Here is a 20,162-nt window from a genome sequence, read left to right as displayed (position 1 = left end):
GGGGGACTGAGATGGTTAAGTCAATCTAGCTTAGAAATGGGAAAGTTCCTGCAGGAAGCAGCTAGACCCTTAGGCCTAGAGGAACAAAGGGAAGCACTGCAACTTACAAGCTCCAGTGAGTTTCCCATGGAGCTGAAACTCAGTCCCCTGAGAAGGGGGCACTGCTGAGCCGGTCCTGGGGTCTCTTAGCTGGCAGGAAAGCCCTGTGGGCCTGAGGGGGTACTGCTCAGGGGGTCTGGAGGTCTCTGTTCTCAGGAGGGTGCCCCAAAGGCCTAGGAGACTCCTGAGGAGGGGGCACTGGTGTGGGTGTCTCCAAGGGGCCCAGTGAGCCTGGTTCTGGGAGGTATGTAAAAACTGTTGCTCCTGGAAGGACCTGCTGTTGCCAGGGGGAAGAGATGCTGCTGCCCTAGTCTTTTCTCCCTTTCCAACCCCTGTTCCGGCCTGCCCCTAACACAGCTGCAGGTGAAGAGGGGTGTTTGTAGTCTCTGCCCTGCACAGTGATGCCTAGGTGGGCAGATCTGGAGCCCAGCCCTTGTCTGGCAAGGACATCCCATAGGATTTTCCCTTGACACTGAGACCAGGGCCTCCAAGGGTTGGGAGAACACTCAATCCTCAGAGAGGTTACCAGCCTCCTGAGCCCACCAGTCCTCCTTGCTCCAAGTCAGCGCTGATGAGTCCCATGATACTACCTCTCCCACCCTAGCTCAGCTGTCCAGTCACCCTTACCCTAACAGCACCCTACTCCCTGAAGTGGTCATGAGCAGCCAAGGCTTTCTACCTATACCCACCTATCAGTGGGAGTACCTGATTAGCGCTGTACTCACGGGGAGATTCAGCATCTCACCCTTAGTACAAGAGGAACAAAGGGAACCAGTGGGATCACAGCACTTCGTACAGCTGGGAGCCAAGGATCCAACTTGGATCTGCCAACCCCCAGGTTTGTGGGTGGTACTGTGCCTAAACTTGATGCCTGAAACCTGCATGCTCCCCTCCACACCCTGTCATGGCTGTCCCCTGGGCCATGGGCCAAGCCAAACCCCAGGAGAGGACCCAGACAGGCCAGATTCTCCCTAGCCAACCAAGATCATGCGATCCAGCAGGAGCAAACTGACACCTGGTGATCCAGATTCTGCCTCAGATGTCTTTGTAAAACTCCTTTACACCTAGGAAACCATTTCCTGGTTTTAAAACTGGAGGATTTTACCTGGAAATTCAGATTTTTCGAGACTTTCCTGTTCTCATGTTTACAAGTAGCAGGTGATGAGGGTATAGGACCCTGCAGATGGATCCCCAACCAGTCTGAGAAGCAAAGACTGCAGGCCCTGGGCCAGTTTCCCTGCCCTGTGGTGATCATTCCCATCACTAGAGCTGAAGATTTCTCCCACCCTGGCCCCAGGCACATTGGAAGGATTCAGTCAGGAGTAGATCCAGCAGCAAACCAGTGGAAACGCAGCTTAGGTGAAAGTGGACAGACGCTGAGAGCGCAAGTTCAGCATACTGCAGGCTTCAGGGCAGCATCTCCAGGACCCAGTGCCATTGACTATTTTGCCCTAGCCATCTTCCCCTTCCATCCCATTGTCCAGGTCCTTCACACAGCCCCTCTCCCCCACCCCTCCAATGGATGACTTGGGTGCAGGTAACACAGGGTGAAAGGCAGTTTCAAAGAAGTGGTCTGTGTGCAGCAGGGTACAGCTTGAGCCTTAAACCCCACTGAAGGTCTCGCTCTGGGCCCGTGTCAGGCTAGTCTTGGCCTGGGCATTTCCAGTAACAGAGACTTGAAGTTTTTGTGTCCAAGCTTCTTTCGGGGTGCAGCCGGACTTCCCCCTGCTGCTTCAAGTCACCCTAACCCCCAAGACTAGGGGCCTGGCCTCGGGGGAAGCAGACAAGCCAGCCTTGGCCAGAGGCCACTCCTGGGGGAGGATCTGCAGAATCAGAGAAGTGGCGCCTGGGGCCCTCCGCAGGGAAAGGCCACCACACCACGCGCTCACGGGGCCGGTAGTTTCCGTGGTGACGGCCGGAAGTCGCAGACCCGCAGAGTTCTGTTTCCTCCCGCCCTCCGAGGCACGCTGAGCTGTGATTGGATGGGAAGTTGACCCCGCCTCCATCCCTTTTTCCAGCTAGCAGGGGAAGCGCAGAGACTCCAGTGCGTCTCCGCTGGCACTCGGGGCCCATGCCAATAGCGCCCACGCTCCGCCCGCACGTCACGTTCCCCAAGTGTCCACCCCGACAGGTCTTCCCCTACACCACTGTAACCCTCCACAGTGCTTACCATTCTCTGGCACAATACATGTTTTGTTAGTTTACCTCAATCAGAATCTCCAAGAACGGGGATCTTTGGGTTTGCGATAGGACAGTGAGGGTGCTCGACCTCGCACCCTCTGGGTAACGCCTCTAGTCTCACTCAGGGTCTTGCCGCGATCACCCTGCCTTGTCTGTGACCTATGGGGTCAAAGGCAGGCCGTGTGGGTGGCGGCAGCAGCGGAGACGACCACCCCCGCCGCGCTCTGCACATACACAACACAGGATGAAGTGACCGCGAGCAAACTGGCCCATGTCTGCCCCACTAAAAGATGGCGGCTAACCCCGCTTCCTGCCCGGCCCCGCGAGAGTCGCCGGAAGTGACCCGCAGGGCCGCCGAAGCGTCATCTCCATGAACGGAAATACCCGAGTCCAGCCGAAGGAGGCCGAACCCCACACTCCATCGCTGAGCAACGCGGATTTGCGGCGGCTGCGCAGGCGCACAACGCAGGCCGGGCGGGAAGAGCCAAAGCGGGCAGGCGGCGGAAATATCCGAAGCCGCGGGGCGCCCGAGGCCGTTGCAGACCTCCGCGCTAAAGCCGCTGCTGCCGCGGAAGACGATCCTCCAATACCCACCCGCCGTCACCGCGGCTGCCGCGTCCTCCTTCCACCCCTAGCCGCAGCCCCTTCGCGGAGGGATCAGCTGAGCGGCAAACGGCACGGTCCGGGGAGCCCCGAGTCCGCAGCTGCAGCGGGGCCTGAGACCAGAGTGGGCGAGGGCAAGGAAGGAGCGGCCCGGGGCAGTGGGGGCGGGGCCGGGCGGGCCCGAGAACAGCCGAATTTGGCCGAGAGCTGCCGAGCGAGCCCGAGGCGCTGGGCCAGGCCGGGGCCGGACTACGGGAGCCGAGGCGGGCCGCGCGGTGGGCGCGGAGCGGCGCGGCAGGCCGGGCGGGTGGCGGCAGCAGCGGAGGAGGCCGCAGCGGCGGGTCCGAGGAGCGGAGGCGACGCGGGCGGCGGCGGGGGGGCCGGGTGGCCGGGGTCAGGCCTGGCAACGTGGCAACGGCAGCGGCAGAGGATGATCAGCTGTTCCTCGCTGGAAGCAGCCTGAAAGGAGGAGTCGGCGGGCGGCACCAAGGGCAGCAGCAAGAAGGCGTCGGCGGCGCAGCTGCGGATCCAGAAGGGTAGGGGGTCAGGGGATGGGGTTGGAGCTGGAGGTCGGAGGTCAGGGCCTGAGGCAGGGTGATGTTGAGAGTCAGGAGGGGGTAATGCTGTTGCCGAGGGTCAGAGGTGGAGGCCGGAAGTCGAGGGTCAGGGATTCAGGTCTTGAGGGTTGGGATCATGCAGTCACGGGGTGGCGGTCAGAGATGGGGCCCGGTATGTGGTGGTTTAGGATATTAGGAAGGCCTGGCGTCTGGTACTAGGGACTCGGAATCTCAGAGTCAGGCAGTGGAGTGGAGGAGCTGGGGACTGGAGAGTATGGGGGTTAGACGGGAACTTGGGTTTGGGGTGACAGGCGAAAAAGAGACGGATAGTAGAGGCTAAAGGTTGGGGATATGAGTGGGAGAGGATTTAGTGTATTATGCTGGGGTCTCTGGGAATCTCGGAGTCAAACGGGTAAAGTAAGTTGGAGGATTAGGGACTCATGGGCCTACCTGAGAGTCACAGCAATTTGGATTTGGGCTTTGGGGTAACAGGTGGAGGAAGGAAGGTTAGTGAGTACCAGGGATTGGAGACAGGGGTGAGGGGAAATTTAAGCTATTGTGCTGTGAACCTCAGAGTCAAAGGAGGTGGGGCAGGGTGGCGGGTGTTGGGGACTTGAGATTGTGGGGGTCAGATGGGAAGCTGGGTCTGAGAGACAGAGAAGAGGAAGGACAGTGAGGACTGAGGGTTGGTGGGGGTGGGCAGGATCTTTGAGTTTGGGTGAACAGGTAGATACTGGAGAGTGGAGGTCATGGATGGGGAGCCTGGAGTTTAGGGCAGTCAGAGGATGTTTGGGAGTGGGGGCATTTGGGAGCTGTGGATACAGAAAAGTTGGGGGTTACCCTGGGCCAGGAGTTGAGACACGCATACACAACTAAACATGCATGTTTGGGGTATGATGTGTATCCACAAGAGCCAAGCTAGGGAACAGGGAGAGGGCTGGAGGTGTGGAGCACAGCCCAGGACAGAGGCCTAGGGGTCTAGGAGGAGACCATGGGGGTTCTGCTAACAAACACCTGCCCTAAGTGTCCTGCTGGCTCCCTCTCTCTCTCTCTTCCCCTCCCTCTTTCTGACCCCCACTCTCTGCTGCCCAAACCCAGACATAAACGAGCTGAACCTGCCCAAGACGTGTGATATCAGCTTCTCAGATCCAGACGACCTCCTCAACTTCAAGCTGGTCATCTGTCCTGATGAGGTGAGGGTGCATATGGCTGAATTCCCAGGAGCAGACCAAGGGTGTCCCCACTGAGAGGAGGGAGACATATTCTGCCCATCAGGCCCCACAGGATGGAACCCTAAAATTTTCTTCTCCCCCTTTCCCTCCCAGGGCTTCTACAAGAGTGGGAAGTTTGTGTTCAGTTTTAAGGTGAGTCCCAGGCAGGCAGGGATGGCTCCCTGGACTGAGGAGGCAGCAGCTGAGGCCCTTCCAGGGACCTACCCATCTCTCCTTTCTTTTCCTGGAGCCAGGTGGGCCAGGGGTACCCACATGATCCCCCCAAGGTGAAGTGTGAGACAATGGTCTATCACCCCAACATTGACCTCGAGGGCAACGTCTGCCTCAACATCCTCAGGTGAAGGCACGGGCCCTCTACTGCCCTCCCCAGCCCTGCCTGCCAGGTCCCCCTCATGGTCTTGTGGGCACTACATCAGACTCTGTCCCTTCCCACCCCTTTGTTGTTTGTGATTTCTTCATTTCCCAGTCATCTTCCTCATGGCCTGACCTTGGTTTTCTCCCTGGCCTAGCCTGTTCCACACCCTCCTTCCCAGCCTCTCACATGCTCACTCTCCTATGCCCTGGATCTGACCTGCCCAATACCAGAGGGGCCTCTGGCAGTCTCCCACTCACCAAGCTCTGACCCTGATGCTCTCTGTCCACAGAGAGGACTGGAAGCCAGTCCTTACGATAAACTCCATAATTTATGGCCTGCAGTATCTCTTCTTGGTGAGTAGGAATAGGTGGTTGGGTCTGGGGAGACTGGCCTTCTGTCCCTCTGGCCTGTTGACCCCCCTACCTGTACTGGCTACAGGAGCCCAACCCCGAGGACCCACTGAACAAGGAGGCCGCAGAGGTCCTGCAGAACAACCGGCGGCTGTTTGAGCAGAACGTGCAGCGCTCCATGCGGGGTGGCTACATCGGCTCCACCTACTTCGAGCGCTGCCTGAAATAGGGTTGGCGCATACCCACCCCCGCCACGGCCACAAGCCCTGGCATCCCCTGCAAATATTTATTGGGGGCCATCGGTAGGGGTTTCGGGGGCGGCCCGTGGGGGAATTCCCTGCCTTGGCCTTACCTCCCCTTCCTGCCACTTGCCCCTAGTTATTTTTTTTTTTTTTTTTTACCACCATGTGATTAAGGTCGGCGCTGCCTCCCCCGACCCACTCAGCGATGGGAAATGAATTGGCTTGTCTAGCCCCCCTGCTGGGTGCTTGTTCAGCCCCCACTCTGGGCTGTGGAGTGGGTGGGCAAGGGGCCTGGGTAGCTGGGCCCAGGCAACCCACCCCTCCACCTCTGGAGGTCGCACCAGGCTATTAAAGGGGAATGTTACTGCATGGCCTCTGCTTCTTACTTCTATGGGGTGGGTGGGGCAGCTGAGGTCCATTAGGGCCTGCAAAGCTGGGGTGGTGGAACATCTGGGCACAGGTGGCATTGGAGCACCCTACAACAGGCTGCCCAGTGCCTGGGGCAGCTCTCGAGTTGGTGGGGATACCAGGCCAGAGCCTGGGGTTGGTTGGGATGAAGCCTACTCTAGGATGAGAAGCGTAGGCAGGATCCAGTGACCTCTGGGTTCCTGGCCAAGAGGGCAGCACAGTGGAAGAAACAAGCCATCTCTAGCTTTGCCCCTTTCTTGTGTGGGTGGGCCCACCGAGGAGGAGGAGCCTCCTGAGGCTCCTTCTATCTGAGGCCTCAGGCAGAAGTCAGGGTCTCACGGACAAGCTGGGCCCTCAAGTGGAGGTTGGGTGGAAAGCGCCCACCCCGGTACTGGCTTGGTGGGGTCACTCGGGCGGGACTCAAACATGAAACACTGACGCGCAAAGGAAACGGGAGCTATTGCGCATGCGCTCGAACGCTGGCCCATTCCAGGGCACGTACGCACGCGCGCTCCTGGGAGCCTCCCAACCTTCCGGGTGCGGGCGGGGCATATTACGTCACGTCGTTTAATCCGGAAACGGCGGCGGAGGCGACAGGATCGAGGGGCCTTGGTAGGTGGGCAAGTCGGGGAACCCAGAAAGAAGCGTGACCCGGAAGCGGAAGCGGGTGCCCGTCCCAGCTCCGGTGAGTGGCCCCTGCTGGACCGCGGATACCGGGCGGGCGTGCGGGCGTGCGGGCGGCAGCGTACGAGGCTTCTACTCGCCCGGGTGTCCGGCCCCTCGCTTCTCCCTGGGACCCTGTCGTCAACATCGAGGTCTCCAACACCACCTTGCTTTGGTGCCGGGCCCACTGACTCTCTGTCCTCGGTGTATAGTGCGACCCAACCTGCATCATCCCGTCCTCGGTGTACAGGATGCCCCAGCGCTCCCAACCGTCTCCCTCAGCATTCAGGGTTCCCAGATTCTAATGCCTTGTCCTCAGCTTCACAGCCCCACATTCACCTTTCTTGGTTCTTAGGGTCTCCGCCCATCCTGTCCTCCTCTATCAGAACCCCCACAATTGCCCTGTGCTCGGTGCCCACGGTCCCTAAAACACTAGCGCGCCAACTCTCGTCGCTCCCCGCTCTCAGTCGTATCAAGGACTCCAGGGCCTCACCCATGGGTCTGGAGAGAAAAGCTAAACTTGGAAGCCGTAACTTCTGTGGGGGCATGGCGATGGAGGGGCTCGGGCCAGCGCTTGGATAATTTTCAGGTCTACCTGTCCCCCTTATGTGTCCCCGGGACAATCCCAGTGTTCTCAGCTGCTCCCTTTTGGCCCCTCATTCCTGTCTCCAGTCTCAGCCCCTTCCCGTTTGGCAAGGCTCCCGTGACCCTGTTCTGCTTCTTGCCCTCCTTCTGGGCCCCCTGCCCTACAACTGGGCCTCACATCTGTCTCAGGCCTGCCAGTGAACTTCTACCACCATGGACCTGTTGTTCGGGCGCCGGAAGACGCCAGAGGAGCTACTGCGGCAGAACCAGAGGGCCCTGAACCGTGCCATGCGGGAGCTGGACCGCGAGCGACAGAAACTAGAGACCCAGGAGAAGAAAATCATTGCAGACATTAAGAAGATGGCCAAGCAAGGCCAGATGGTGAGTGTGGGTGGTCAGGGGCAGGTTGCTGTCAATCAGGCACGGCTGTAACAGCAGTGAACAAGAGAGACCAGACACCAAACACAGGTGCTTTCAGCAAAATGAGTGGAGTGAAAGGTCAGCAGGGCTTCCCTAGTTTGAGGGTCTGGAAGGCTGCCTCCAAGGAACTGGTATGAGAGCCAAGGCTTGAGTTATGACAGTGAGCCTACAGATCTGGGCAGGGAATGTGTCAAGCAGACAGAGCAGCAAATGTTAAAAGAGAGCCTCGACAAAACGGGAGATGACAGGTGAGCTTCAAGAGTTGGGCATGGACCAGACAATTCAGAATTGTGGGCCAAAGTGGGAGCTAAGTTGAAAGGTTAGGGATTACAGGGCTGGGCGCGGTAGCTCACACCTGTAATTCCAGCACTTTGGGAGGCCAAGGTGGTTGGATCACCTGAGGTCAGGACTTCGAGACCAGCCTGACCAGCGTGGTGAAACCCCAGCTCTACTGAAAATACAAAAAACTAGCTGGGCGTGGTGGTGCACACCTGTAATCCCAGCTACTCCGGAGGCTGAGGCAGGACAATCACTTGAACCCAGGAGGCGGAGGTTACAATGAGCTGACATTGTGCCACTGCACTCCAGCCTGGGCAACAGAGCAAGACTCTGTCTCAAAAAAAAAAAAAAAAGAAAGAAAGAAAAAAGATAACTATAAGGATAAGCTGGCCAGGCATGGTGGCTCACGCCTGTAATCCCAGCACTTTGGGAGGCTGAGGTGGATGGATCACCCGAAGTCAGGAGTTCAAGACCAGCCTGGCCAACACAGCAGAAGCCCGCTCTACCAAACATTAGCCGGACATGGTGGTGCATGCTTGTTATCCCAGCTATTCGAGAGGCTGAGGCAGGAAAATCATTTGAACCCGGGAGGCATAGGTTTCAGTGAGCCAAGATTGTGCCACAGCACTCCAGCCTAGGCAACAAAGCAAGACTCCATCTCAAAAAAAGAAAAAAAAAAAGGATAAGGATAAGCTATGGCAGAGGCTGCCAAAACCAGTAAGGAGACATGAAGAAGGAACACAGCCTTTGATGGGTGAGAGGGTTTTGGCCTGAACAGGTAGGTAGAGAAGATAGCATTTCTTGGGATGGGCAAGAAAGATGTTTGGAGAGGAAATCAAAAGCTGAGCCTCAGGTTTGTATGTGATTCTGGATAGTTTGAGGTGTGGGTTTGTATCAAGTGGAACAAGGGGCAGATTCTTCTTCTAGATTCTTCTAGGCTGGGAATAGAAATTGAGCAATAGCTGTTGTTAAATCAAAAGAATGACTGAAAACATGGAGAGAAAAGGAACCCTAAGGAGTGAGCCTGGGGCCTTTCTTTTACCATTTACGAATCAAGAGAGGTGAGGAGGACCTTACAAAGGAGCCCAGGGAGTTGGTGGCCCAAGAGGCAGAGAAGGGTTAGGTCAGGAGGGAGGGACCAGTGACCATTGGGTTAGCCACAAAGTCTCTGTAAACTTCAAGTGGAATTGCGATTGGGGTGGTGGGGAGGAACACCTAACTAATGGGGTGTCAAGAAGTATAGGATAATCTCATTCCTGTGTCCTTGATACCCGTCTACTCTGCAGGATGCCGTTCGCATCATGGCAAAAGACTTGGTGCGCACCCGGCGCTATGTGCGCAAGTTTGTATTGATGCGGGCCAACATCCAGGCTGTGTCCCTCAAGATTCAGACACTCAAGTCCAACAACTCGATGGCACAAGCCATGAAGGGTGTCACCAAGGCCATGGGCACCATGAACAGACAGGTGCGCTTTTCCCAATCCCCCTTCCCACTCCCACGACCCATGGGGACCACACTCACACTCCTACCACTTCCAGCTGAAGTTGCCCCAGATCCAGAAGATCATGATGGAGTTTGAACGGCAGGCAGAGATCATGGATATGAAGGAGGAGATGATGAATGATGCTATTGATGATGCCATGGGTGATGAGGAAGACGAAGAGGAGAGGTATGGGGAAACTGGATGGGAGGGTAGAGATGTTTGCCTGGCCCTCATGGAGTACATAGCCCTCATTGAGTTCTCTCTCTTCCCTAGCGATGCTGTTGTGTCCCAGGTCCTGGATGAGCTGGGACTTAGCCTAACAGATGAGCTGTCAAGTGAGTGCTCCAAAACCTGGGCCCCATTTCCCACCCAAGGCCCAGCCACAGCCCCAAGCCCTCCCTTTGCCTGCGTTACTCCCCTCCCCTGCTCAAACCCCTACTTTCTCTGCAGACCTCCCCTCAACTGGGGGCTCGCTCAGTGTGGCTGCTGGTGGGAAAAAAGCAGAGGCCGCAGCCTCAGCCCTAGCTGATGCTGATGCAGACCTGGAGGAACGGCTCAAGAACCTGCGGAGGGACTAAGTGCCCCTGCCACTCCAAGATAACCAGTGGATGCCCAGGATCTTTTACCCTAACCCCTCTGTAATAAAAGAGATTGGACACTAGTCTCTAGGCCCATGTGACTTTTGGCCTGATGTGGGACCAGGCTGGGGTCCCTGGGAGGACAAGTATCACCTAACACAAGAGGCACTTGGTACAAAGCTAAGGGTGGGAGTTTGGGGCAGGGGTGGACAAGCAAAGTCCACCTGGGGTTTTTCAGGGGTTGGGAGCTTGAGGTGAGCTGTGGGCCCTGCTCCATCCCCTCTCAAGATACTGGACTCCCCCAAACACCCTGGTAGGATCTTGAGAGGCCAGTCCTCCATCTGCCAGGCTGTAGTGCCCAACACTGTTTGGTCCAGTGATGATTTAATGACAACATTCGAGGACAGTCCAGACCAACCAACAGAGGCAAGGGGGTGACCTTGAGATTCACACGGGCTCAACTGTAGAGTGAGTAAATCATAACACAGGGATGAATGATAATGTTAAGTGGACTCAGCAAAGGGAGACGGAAAAAACCATATTTGGAAGGTCTCAGTTCACTGTGGTACCATCTGAAGATGAGAAACAGCTACGGCACCAAAGTTTACGAAGTATTCAATAGAGTGGGGCTAACCCTGCCTACACAGGGCTGCAGGTCACACCCACCCAGTATCGCAAAGGGTACCAAACAAGCCTGTAGCGTGTACATCCTTTGCCCTGGGTGCCCTCCCCATATCCAGAAAGGGCAAGGAGGCAGTCTTCCCCACTCCCTAGGCATCCATACACATGGGCTTGGGTAGGCTGGGGACAAGACCCCCCTCCCTTGTGCCACCAGTGCTTGATAAGGCTGAATAGCAGATACAGTCAATAAACCAGGCCCTAGGACCACAGCCCCCCAACCAGCCAAGGCCTGAGGAACTGGTGAAGTTTTTATTAAATCCACAGAAGTAAAAACCATATCGTGAGGAACTGGGGGATGGGGCCACCAGGGAGTGGGAGTCAGGCCACCAGGGGAGTGGGGATAGGGTGACAAGACAGAGAACAGAGCCAGGTTGGGCTGGCCAAGGGGGGCTCCAGCCTCAGGGGCCATCACCAGGGCCACCAGACAGCTCCTGGGAACTCAGGCCAGCACCAGGCAGGCTCATCGGCGGGGGCTCCACCAGCACAGCAGAGAACTTGGTGTCACCGAAGGCCTCGTTCATGCGCGTCTCGAAGAAGCGCTGCAGGCCGATGATGGACTGCACGTCTGCCTTGTCCTGGACCAAGCAGGAATGCAGTGGATGAATGGGTCCTAGCTCTTTCCTTCACATCTCTCCCTGCCCACAGCCCCTCCATTCCACTGGCTCACCTCAGTTAACTTGTTGAATTGCTTGAACATGCGGCCCACATCCTGGGCAAACTCCTGTGGGGAGCTGTAGGGAGGTGACAACTTCTCCTGCAGGCGGGCGCGGATCAGGGTCAGATCCAGGGTGCCACCGGGCTGGTCCTACAGGCAGAGATCACACATACACAAAGACACACGTATACATACATAGGTTGAGGGTGAGACCCGGCAGCCACCACCGCCCCACCGCCCGACTTTCCCGTCCTAGGACTCACCAGGGAGAAGGTGGAGTCGGTAGCCAACTGATGCAGGGGGCGGCAGGGTTCATGACAGAAGAGAGCCAGCAGAACACGCTCACATTTCTACAAACAGTGTACTGGATGTCACAGCTCTGGGTAGCACCTATAAAGCCTCTCTGGGCAACCCCACCTAAGTAACCCCAGCCCTCACCCGCTGGTTGGCTGGCGAGAGCTTGGCCACCACACCAGTGCTGTCTGCACCATCCAGGCTGAGGCTGCCATCCTCCTCCTTCAGGTCAGGGAGCACATGGCAGAGTGAGCAGCTCCACTCCTCCCTAGGGTGAAGAGAATAAGGGTCTGCACATGATCCTGTCCAGACAGCCCAACACCCAGACTAGACCCACACCAGCCTCACACTCACCCTGGTACATCCTGCAGGGCTGGCAGGTGACAGTCCAGGTGGAAACAAAACTCACACTGGTTGCACATGACCAGATCACCTGGTTTCTGGCAGACACGGCAAATGGTGGCACTGTCATCCAGGGTTCCCGGGCCACCACCTGGGGCTGAGGTACCCTCAGGAGCCACCACCTCCAGCCCTGAGCTGGTGCTGCCACTAGGTGAGGCCAGGCGGGGACCCTCAGCACCAGGACCCTCCGCAAGAGCCATAAGCACAGGTTTGGTTTCAGGGCCCTCAGTGGCAGTAGGAGGGGCTCCAATGGCAGCCTCCGTCTCCTCCTCCTGCAAGGTGGTGATGAGGGGGTGTTCAACAGGGTCCAGACCTGGACTACAGGCTTCATCCTACAGCTATAGTTCCTTGGGACAGACTTACCTTGACAATGGCCATACCAGCCAGGGGTGGGGCACCAGGGGTTCCTGCAGGTGCAGTCCCTGGCTGGCCAGTAGCTGCAGCAGCGGCGCCACGTTCAATAACAATAAGGTTGTAGTCCTCAGTGGTACTGCCTGGGAAGACTTTGAAGACGGGTGGCTGGCTGTCAGCTGTGAGGTCCAGGTCCAGGCGTTCCAGGCTCACTCGTGGCACCTTGCGCATAAGGCCGCTCACCTCGCCCTCACCTGAGCGGGACCTGTAGATGCAGCAACCTGGCATGAGCACACCCCTACCCTCCATCCACCTCCACCCCCAGGGGAGGTGCCACACTTACCGTTTCACACCTGACACATGAGGCTCTGCACTTGAGTAGGGATCATCTACTTAGAAAATGGAGAAAGAAGACTGGCAGGTCGGGGTAGAAACAGCACTGGGGCCCTTCCCCACCCACTAGGCAGACCCACTCACCTGACCCGAAGCCATAGCCTTCCTGTACCTCCATGGGCTGTGAACAAAGCAGAGCCCTCTGCTTCAGTGGGACAGGAACCCTGTTGGACCCCATTCCCTGCCCACCCCTTCCTGGGTCCTCTCTCCTGCTCACCTGGCTGCTGCCAGAGCCCTGCTTGCTCAGGGGCCCTGGGGCTCTTGGAGGGGCCATGGGTGCAGGGCCTGTTGAGTTAGTGCCAGGACGCTCTGCCACAATCTTGCCTGCACAAAAAAAGAGAAACCTAAGCAGGTACAGCACATGGGGTAATAACAACGTAGAGCAAGGTAGAGCTGGGACCCACCGAAGGCCTCGGCACTCTTGGTCCAGGCATTGAGGTCCCACTGAAACTTCATCTCGCCATGTGGCTCCACGGGATCCACAATCATCTTGAGGGCCCGGTGCAGCTGGAAGTAGATCTGGTTGGGAGTGAAAGGGAAGAAAGAATGAGCACACCAACAACAAATAGGGATTTGAGATACTGGGAGCCACCTGCCTGGAACCCACCAGCTGGAAGCCCACCAGTACACACCAACTTCTTAGAAAGCAGAAGGGCTGTGTTGTTGTCACTCTCCAGAGCCCAAGAGGCAAAGCGCAGAATGTGCTCCTGGTGCTTCTGGATCTTGGTCATGGTCCAGTGCTGCCGCTCCAGGCGCTCCTGCTGCCCCTCAGTAACCTTCTGCAAATGGAAGATGTATGGTGTAAGCAAAGAAGGCAGAGAACACTAGGATCACTCCTTACCCGGGAAAGCATTATCAATCAGCAGAGGGGGCTCAGGGACCCTCTCACTGGCACAAGGATTACCTGGGCATCGTTGACCAGCACACGGCCCCGCTTATTCAGTTCCTTCATGATCTGCAGGATGGCCATCTTGACATCCACTTGCACACGCTTCTGTACGTCAGACACCTGGCGAATCCTAGGGGACAGAGCAGGTCAGGCTAGGTAGGGTCTTGCTGCCCTGGGCCACTCCACAGCCCCAGAACCCACACTTACGAGCTGCGAACCTCCTTGGTGCTCTTCTGCAATGTGGCATGTTTGTCCCCAAGGCGCTTCACCAGTGAGGCCAGGAGCTTGCGCTGGTTCCTCACTGCATCCTCTAAGAACTGGTACCTGAGAGCAGACAAATGTGTTCCTGAGCACTAAGCTAGGGAAGGGGTGGCACCCACCCAACCACTATGCCTTGGGACTCACTGGTGGTCCTTGTGGGCATTGAGCTGGCAGTCTCGGCAGGTGAGAGTATCACAGCTCTCACAAAACAGCACAAGGGGTTCATGCTTGTGTACGTTGCAATAGACGGTACGTTCACCATCCCGAGACTTGGCTGGCCCTGGGGAGTCGGAATCATAAGGCTGGACCCTGCCCTTCACCACCCCCAACTCAGGAAGCAGACTAAGTTGGGGCCTCATTTCCTGCCCGTTCTGTGACACTGGGCCATTTACTGGGAAGATGTAGAGGGTGTGGCCAGCGAAGAACACAGGCCTGCAAGCCCAATTCCTTGCTCCCAGAAACCTCTACCCCAACATAGCTGAGAAACACATCCCTTTCTTCTAGCTTCTAGAGGTGACACAAAGGTAAAGGTAAGGACAGCCTCCGGAAAAAGAGGACTACCCCCCCACACACACTGTTCCCTTTATTCTCCAAGTGGACATACTCAGAATTCTGCCTACAAACCACCCTGGACTCCTCTTCTTCTCCTTTCATGGTTAACTTCCTCCTTCTTTCGTGACAAGAGAACACCAGGGTCTCTTACAACCCAAGAGCCCAGAGAAAACCTGTAGAGGTTCTCATACTGGGAGAGATGAAATGTCAAACTAGGACCCTCAAAATGGTGGTCACACCCCCTCTAGACCAGGAGCTTGGTGCTCAGCATAATTCCACCCCAAGACCAACACATTAATAACCTTGAAAGCCTGCTTCCCCATTAGAAAACCAATTAAGCATAGTGGTCCAACATACCAACCAAATCCAAAATACGTAGCATCAGGGCTCACTGGGGAAACTGACTTCCCCAGTGCCACCCATTCCTGCACCCTGACCTTTGCTTGGGACGTCTGGAATGTAGGACACCCTGCAGCCCCTGCCTATCCCTCCTGGCTCCTCAGGCCCCACAGCCGCCACTTTCCCACTATCTTCCACCAATGCTGGCCTCTGGGATGGGAAGAATCACGGTATGGCTACCAAAAGGCCCCTCATGGGAGGATTTTGGCCCAAAAACTGGGCTAGACTCAAAAGACTCTCAAGCTCCTTTCCAAATCAAAGCTGGCGAGTGTCTGCGAAAAGCTGGAAATGCCAAACCAAACTCTGGGTAAGTCTCTGCCAACTCAAAAGCTAAAACGTTTCCAGAAATCACCGTCACTTATAACCCATGGACCCACAAAGTCTCATTTTCCCTAACAGCATCTTATACCAGATGTGTGCCAGGGAACCACAAACCCAGTAAGCCCTTCACACCATGCCTTTCCCTGTTTGCATATTCTGAGCCCTTCAGCACCAGGACTGAGAACTCCCCGATAAGCTTCCTCAAACCCTCTGTACCTCCCTGCAGCACATTAAGGTCTCCCCGTCTCCCCTTCCCACCCCTCCCACCTAAGCCCTAGAGACTACACACCACAACCCCAATTTTCCTGCTTTTGGAGTTCTGCTCTCCGGCCCTTCGGGCGGCACCCCCTGGACAACTCTAGGACCCATCCACCAAATGCAACCAACATTATAAAAGCAACTGAGGGCACACACGGGAGAGCAACAGCCCCCTCAGCCTCACGTACCAGTAGAGCGCACAGTGTGGTCCTTGGTGTACTTCACCCGCTGGTGCGCCTCTACACAGGTCTCACACAGAGGCTCCGAGCACTCCACACAGTAGCTGGTAGCTGGGGCATTATCCTCACAGCTAGTGCAGCACTGCCAGACAAAGGCAGGGTCAGAGAAAGCAAGACAACTTGCTAGATCCACAACTACACCCCAGAAAATACAACCCAAGATTAAGATTGGTCCCTTGACCCAGCCTAGACAGCCCACCCAGAGCCTTGGGAAAGTCGAGTAACAGCCTGGGAGCTGGTGTCAAGCTCCTCCTGGGCAGATGCCCCCTTCCCAGAAACCTCCCTGTGGTTGCTGCGGTTGGACGCACCTGGTTAGCATCCTGGGCGTCGGTGGCAGCCTTGCTGCCACTATCACGCATGAAATAATTCTCCACGATGTCTTTGGAGAAGCACTGTTGCTTGCACACGGGACAGTCCACCACTTCAAGAGGCAGGGATGTGGGAGACTGTTACAAGTTCCCACCCAAGTTATGGCCCCCCGCATCCCCGTGCTGGGTGGGCCCCCGACCATTACCCCGCAGCGAGCCAGCCCCTCCCCTCCCCTCCCTGAGCCCTTTCTCCAACTTTAGTCAGATGTCTCATCTCAGCGGCCAGCTCAAACCCACGTTCCTATGCAGGACCCAGAAAGTACTCCCCGTGCACTGTCCGGGCCCCCATCCTCTTGCCCAGGTGGCATCCTCATCTCTGCACCCAGTCGGAATCAAAGGCAGAGAGTAGGGGGAGGGGTGGCCCCGATCACTTCGTACTTACCGGCGCCGTCGCCCGCAGCCCCGCCGTCCCCGGAGCTGTTGGCGGCGGCGGGCGCCGCGGGCCCTAGGCAGGCACTACAGGCCGAGTGCAAACAGGGCAGCAGGCGGGGCTCCCTCTCGGGTCGCAGGCGCTCTCTGCACACGCCGCAGTGCTCCAGCAGCTCCAGCGCCTCGGCGCCGCCCCCCGCGGGCGACGACACCGAGGCCGAGGCCGAGGCCGAGGCCGCGGTCGAAGAAGCGGTGGAGCGCTTTTCGCCGCCAGCGGAGCTCTCGCCCGGGCCCGGGCTGCCAGAGGCGGCCGAGGCCGCTGCTGCCGAGGCTGCCGCCGCCGAGGCCGCCATTCACACGCCGCCGGGGGCGCCCAGGGGGGAGGAGGGGCGCGGGGCCCGCCGCGCAGGCGCAGACGCGCTCGCCGCCAACTGCTGGGCCGCCGCCGCCGCCGCCGCCGCCGCCGCGAGGCCGAGCACCGCCACGCGCCTCCTGGGCCGCTGCCCGCCGCGCGCGGGACGCTGCTGCGGCACCGCCAACTGCTGCCTGCTCGCCTCCCGAAGGCGCCGCCCGCGCTTCTTCCTCAGCCGCCGCCGAAACCCTCACCACGCGCCACAAGCACAAGCACAACCGCTCGCCCGCGCGCCCGCTCGCAGAAAGAGCCGAGGCCGGGGGGCGGGACAGAAATAACTGGCGCCGACGCCGCCGCGCACGCGCATTGGGCGCCGCACGCCCGGGGGCGGGGCCCAGGCCGGTCGGGGCGGGAGAGGCTGCCAGTACGCACGCGCCCACTCCGGGTCCTTCCACCACGGCCAACCCCACGTCGGTGGGGTCTTGTGGGGGCGGGGCAGTCCCTCTGTGACGTCACTGCCGCAATTTAATCCGCCAGTGGGGTGTGCGCACCTTTATAGAGTGTGATTCCCCTCTCAGCTCCACCTCCAGACCACACCGAAGCGGGCCACTGTGCGCCCAAGCGCATGGGCAGTCCGTAACTCTTCCTCAACCCGCGTCTTTTCGCTCGCGTAGAGTCGTCTCCAGCCTCCGCGTCACTAAGCGGTCGGGATAGGGGGCGGGGCCAATGGAGAAGTAAGCGGGGCCAAGACGGAGTAAAGGGCTGTGCCCCGGGAGAGGGGAGGACAGTCTCCATCCCAGGAGGGAGGAAGCGCCTGTGTGAGAGCAGGGGCTGACTTTTGAATTTTAACCACGTTATAGTTAAACTTGAGAAACACAGAAAGTTGCCTAAATCAAATGTAGATCACAGACGGGCGCCGTGGCTCATACCTGTAATCCCACCATTTTCTTAGGCGAATCGGGAGGCTCCGTTTAGCCCAGGAGGCCGGGGCAGCAGTGAGCCGGGATTGTGCCACTGCACGCCAGCCTAGACAACAGATCGAAAAAAATGTGGCCGGGCCTTTAATCCCAGCACTTTGGGAGGTCGAGGCGGGTCGATCACCTGAGGTCGGGAGTTCGAGACCAGCCTGGGCAAAGTGGTGAAACCCCGTCTCTACTAAAAATACAAAAATTAGCCGGGGGTGGTGGCGGGCGCCTGTACTCCCAGCTACTGGGGAGGCTGAGGCAGGAGAATCGCTTGAACCCGGAAGGCGAAGGTTGTAGTGAGCCGATATCATGCCATTGCACTACAGCCTGGGAGAAAAGAGCGAAACTCCATCTCAAAGGAAGAAATCTTTTTGTGTTTGTTTTGAGACGGAGTTTTGCTCTGTTGCCCAGGCTGGAGTGCAGTGGCGCGATCTCGGCTCACTGCAACCTCTGCCTCCCGGGTTCCAGCAATTATCCTGCCTCAGCCTCCTGAGTAGCTGGGATTACAGACATCCGCCTCCACACGCCCGACTATTTTTTGTATTTTTAGTAGAGACTGACTTTCACCACTTTGGCCAGGCTGGTCTCCAACTCCCCACCTCAGGTGATCAACCCGCCTCGACCTCCCAAAGAGCTGGAATTACAGGTGTGAGCCACCATGCCGGCCCCCCTACCGCCCCCCACAAAAACACACACACAAACTATAAATCACAAGAGGCTACAGAGCAATGAGTCTATGAAATCCCATCCAGCCCCCCAGGCGTCCCGTCCGCATGATTTAGTCAGTGGCTACCCTGACTTTGATGCTTTTCCAGATGGGGAAACTGAACCTCAACAGTGGGGAATCCCCAGGAGGGAAGGAAGCGGGTCTGTGGGGGGAGAATCCTGTCTGAGGGAAGCGGGGTGTGTGGGGGGAGAATCCTGTCTGAGGAGGGAAGCAGGGGAGAACTGAGGGAAGGAGGAAACCGAGGAACTGAGGAGTGGAAATGGGTCTGTGGAGGAAGCCTGTCCAGGAATGGAAATGGGGAATCCCAGTCTGAGGGGATGGGGTCTGTGGTGAACCCCTGCCCGGAGGGGCCCAGGAGGAACCAGGAAGGAAGGAGGAAGCCTGTCTGGAGGGGGGGAGAATCCTGTTCAGTGGAAAGGAGAATCCCATCTGAGGAGGGAAGGTGGTGGAATCTTGTCTGGGAAGGGGTTGGTGGGGGAGAATGGTCTGAGTGGAAGGACCTGTCTGAGTGGAATGGTCTGGAGGGAAGGAATGGAGGAATGGAGGAATGGTCTGGAGGAGGGAAGTGGAGGAACGGTCTGGAGGTGGAAGGAATGGAAGGGTGGAATGGAGGGGCGGGAATGGGAGAATCCTGTCTGGAAGGAATCCTGTCTGAGGGAAGGTGGGGAGGAATCGGAACCGAGGGAAGGTCGGGGTGGAAGTCGGGTGGTCGGAGGAATCCTGGTCTGAGGGAAGCGGTGTGGCTCGGGGAGAATCCCCTCTGTCTGAGAGGAAAGTGGGGTGGAGGAATCGGAGCCCTGGAGGGAAGTGGTGGAAGCCTGGAGGGGAAGGAAGGAAACGGAAGGAAATGGGAGGAATGGTCTTGAGTGGAGGAATGGAGGGAAGGAATGGAGGGAATCTGGAGGGAATGGGGAATCCTGTCTGGAAGGAATCCTGTCTGAGGGGAATGGAATCCCATTCGATGGAAGGAGAATTCTGTCTGATGGGCATGGGGCGTGGGGAGAACTGAGGAGGGAAGGAAGGAGGAATCTGGAGGGAAGGAAATGGAGGAATGGTCTGAGGAAATGGAGGAACGGTCTGGAAGGAATGGTCTGGAGTGGAAGGAATGGAGGGAAGGGAGGAATCTGGTCTGGAAGGTGGGGGGGGAATCCCATGGAAATGGAATCTGGAAGGCCCTGGTCTGGAGGGAAGGATGGAAGGGAGGGAACCATCCCGATGGAAGGAATCTTGGTCTGATGGAATGGGTGGATAGTCTGGTCTGAGTGGAAGGGTGGAGAATCTGGTCTGAGTGGAGGAAGGGGAGGAACTGGAAGGGGAGGTCTGAGGACCTGTCTGGAAGGTGGGGATAATCCTGTCTGAGGGAAGGAATGGTCTGGAATGGAGAATCTGGTCTGAGGGAAGGAAGGAGGGAAGGAAGAATCCATGGAAGGAATGGTCTGATAGGGAATGGGTGGAGGAATCTGGTCTCGAGGAGTGGAAGGAAGGAATGGAGGGAAGGAAGGAATGGAGGGGAATCCCGGAAACTGGAGGGAAGGGGGAGGAATGGTCTGGAGTGGAATGGAGGAAGGTGGAATCCTGTCTGGAGGAGGAAGGTGGAATCCCAACTGAGTGGCCCTGTCTGGAAGGGAATGGAGAACGGTCTGGAAGGAA

At 57.6% G+C, this 20,162-nt stretch overlaps 4 protein-coding genes and 1 long non-coding RNA gene across 8 annotated transcripts in view; 3 read left to right on the top strand and 2 right to left on the bottom strand.

Moving 5' to 3' along the window:
* Positions 1–1,211: 1,211 nt before the first annotated feature.
* Positions 1,212–2,575, bottom strand: LOC110741972. The gene is made up of 2 exons (XR_002519080.2): positions 2,305–2,575; positions 1,212–1,922 (listed from the first exon to the last, which is right to left on the bottom strand). It is a non-coding gene; the product is annotated as an uncharacterized LOC110741972 (long non-coding RNA).
* Positions 2,576–2,669: 94 nt separating this feature from the next.
* Positions 2,670–5,988, top strand: UBE2M (ubiquitin conjugating enzyme E2 M). The gene is made up of 6 exons (XM_031659367.1): positions 2,670–3,419; positions 4,539–4,633; positions 4,766–4,804; positions 4,906–5,009; positions 5,317–5,380; positions 5,466–5,988. Exons 4-6 carry the CDS (start codon positions 4,954–4,956, stop codon positions 5,604–5,606), a joined length of 261 nt encoding a protein of 86 aa, XP_031515227.1. The 5' UTR covers positions 2,670–3,419; positions 4,539–4,633; positions 4,766–4,804; positions 4,906–4,953; the 3' UTR covers positions 5,607–5,988.
* Positions 5,989–6,094: 106 nt separating this feature from the next.
* CHMP2A (charged multivesicular body protein 2A) lies at positions 6,095–10,119 on the top strand. 4 transcript variants are annotated; one of them, XM_009195556.3, is made up of 6 exons: positions 6,583–6,712; positions 7,465–7,656; positions 9,261–9,440; positions 9,514–9,644; positions 9,732–9,793; positions 9,909–10,119. In XM_009195556.3, exons 2-6 carry the CDS (start codon positions 7,489–7,491, stop codon positions 10,034–10,036), a joined length of 669 nt encoding a protein of 222 aa, XP_009193820.1. In that variant the 5' UTR covers positions 6,583–6,712; positions 7,465–7,488; the 3' UTR covers positions 10,037–10,119. The 4 variants fall into 4 exon arrangements, with proteins under 4 accessions (XP_009193818.1, XP_009193820.1, XP_003916327.1 ...); XM_003916278.4 differs by having other exon boundaries at positions 6,597–6,842; XM_009195554.3 differs by having other exon boundaries at positions 6,095–6,712; positions 9,732–10,119.
* Positions 10,120–10,919: 800 nt separating this feature from the next.
* Positions 10,920–17,494, bottom strand: TRIM28 (tripartite motif containing 28). The gene is made up of 17 exons (XM_009195553.3): positions 16,482–17,494; positions 16,040–16,152; positions 15,681–15,813; positions 14,107–14,242; positions 13,909–14,025; positions 13,717–13,831; positions 13,445–13,591; positions 13,217–13,331; positions 13,030–13,136; positions 12,897–12,933; positions 12,763–12,808; positions 12,432–12,684; positions 12,021–12,340; positions 11,811–11,934; positions 11,636–11,722; positions 11,385–11,522; positions 10,920–11,292 (listed from the first exon to the last, which is right to left on the bottom strand). Exons 1-17 carry the CDS (start codon positions 16,819–16,821, stop codon positions 11,116–11,118), a joined length of 2,505 nt encoding a protein of 834 aa, XP_009193817.1. The 5' UTR covers positions 16,822–17,494; the 3' UTR covers positions 10,920–11,115.
* The window catches only part of ZBTB45 (zinc finger and BTB domain containing 45), a 33,378-nt gene continuing 30,685 nt past the window's right edge, over positions 17,470–20,162 (top strand). Inside the window, exon 1 of the mRNA XM_031659363.1 lies at positions 17,470–17,554. The gene's annotated coding sequence lies outside the window, so the exon portion shown is untranslated. The remainder of the gene's footprint in view (positions 17,555–20,162) is intronic.

This window comes from Papio anubis, chromosome 20 (assembly GCF_008728515.1).
Source record: "Papio anubis isolate 15944 chromosome 20, Panubis1.0, whole genome shotgun sequence".
NCBI classification, from domain to species: Eukaryota; Metazoa; Chordata; class Mammalia; order Primates; family Cercopithecidae; genus Papio; species Papio anubis.
The sequence above is the reverse complement of the archived record's forward strand: the minus strand, read 5'-3'. Positions and strand labels throughout refer to the sequence as shown.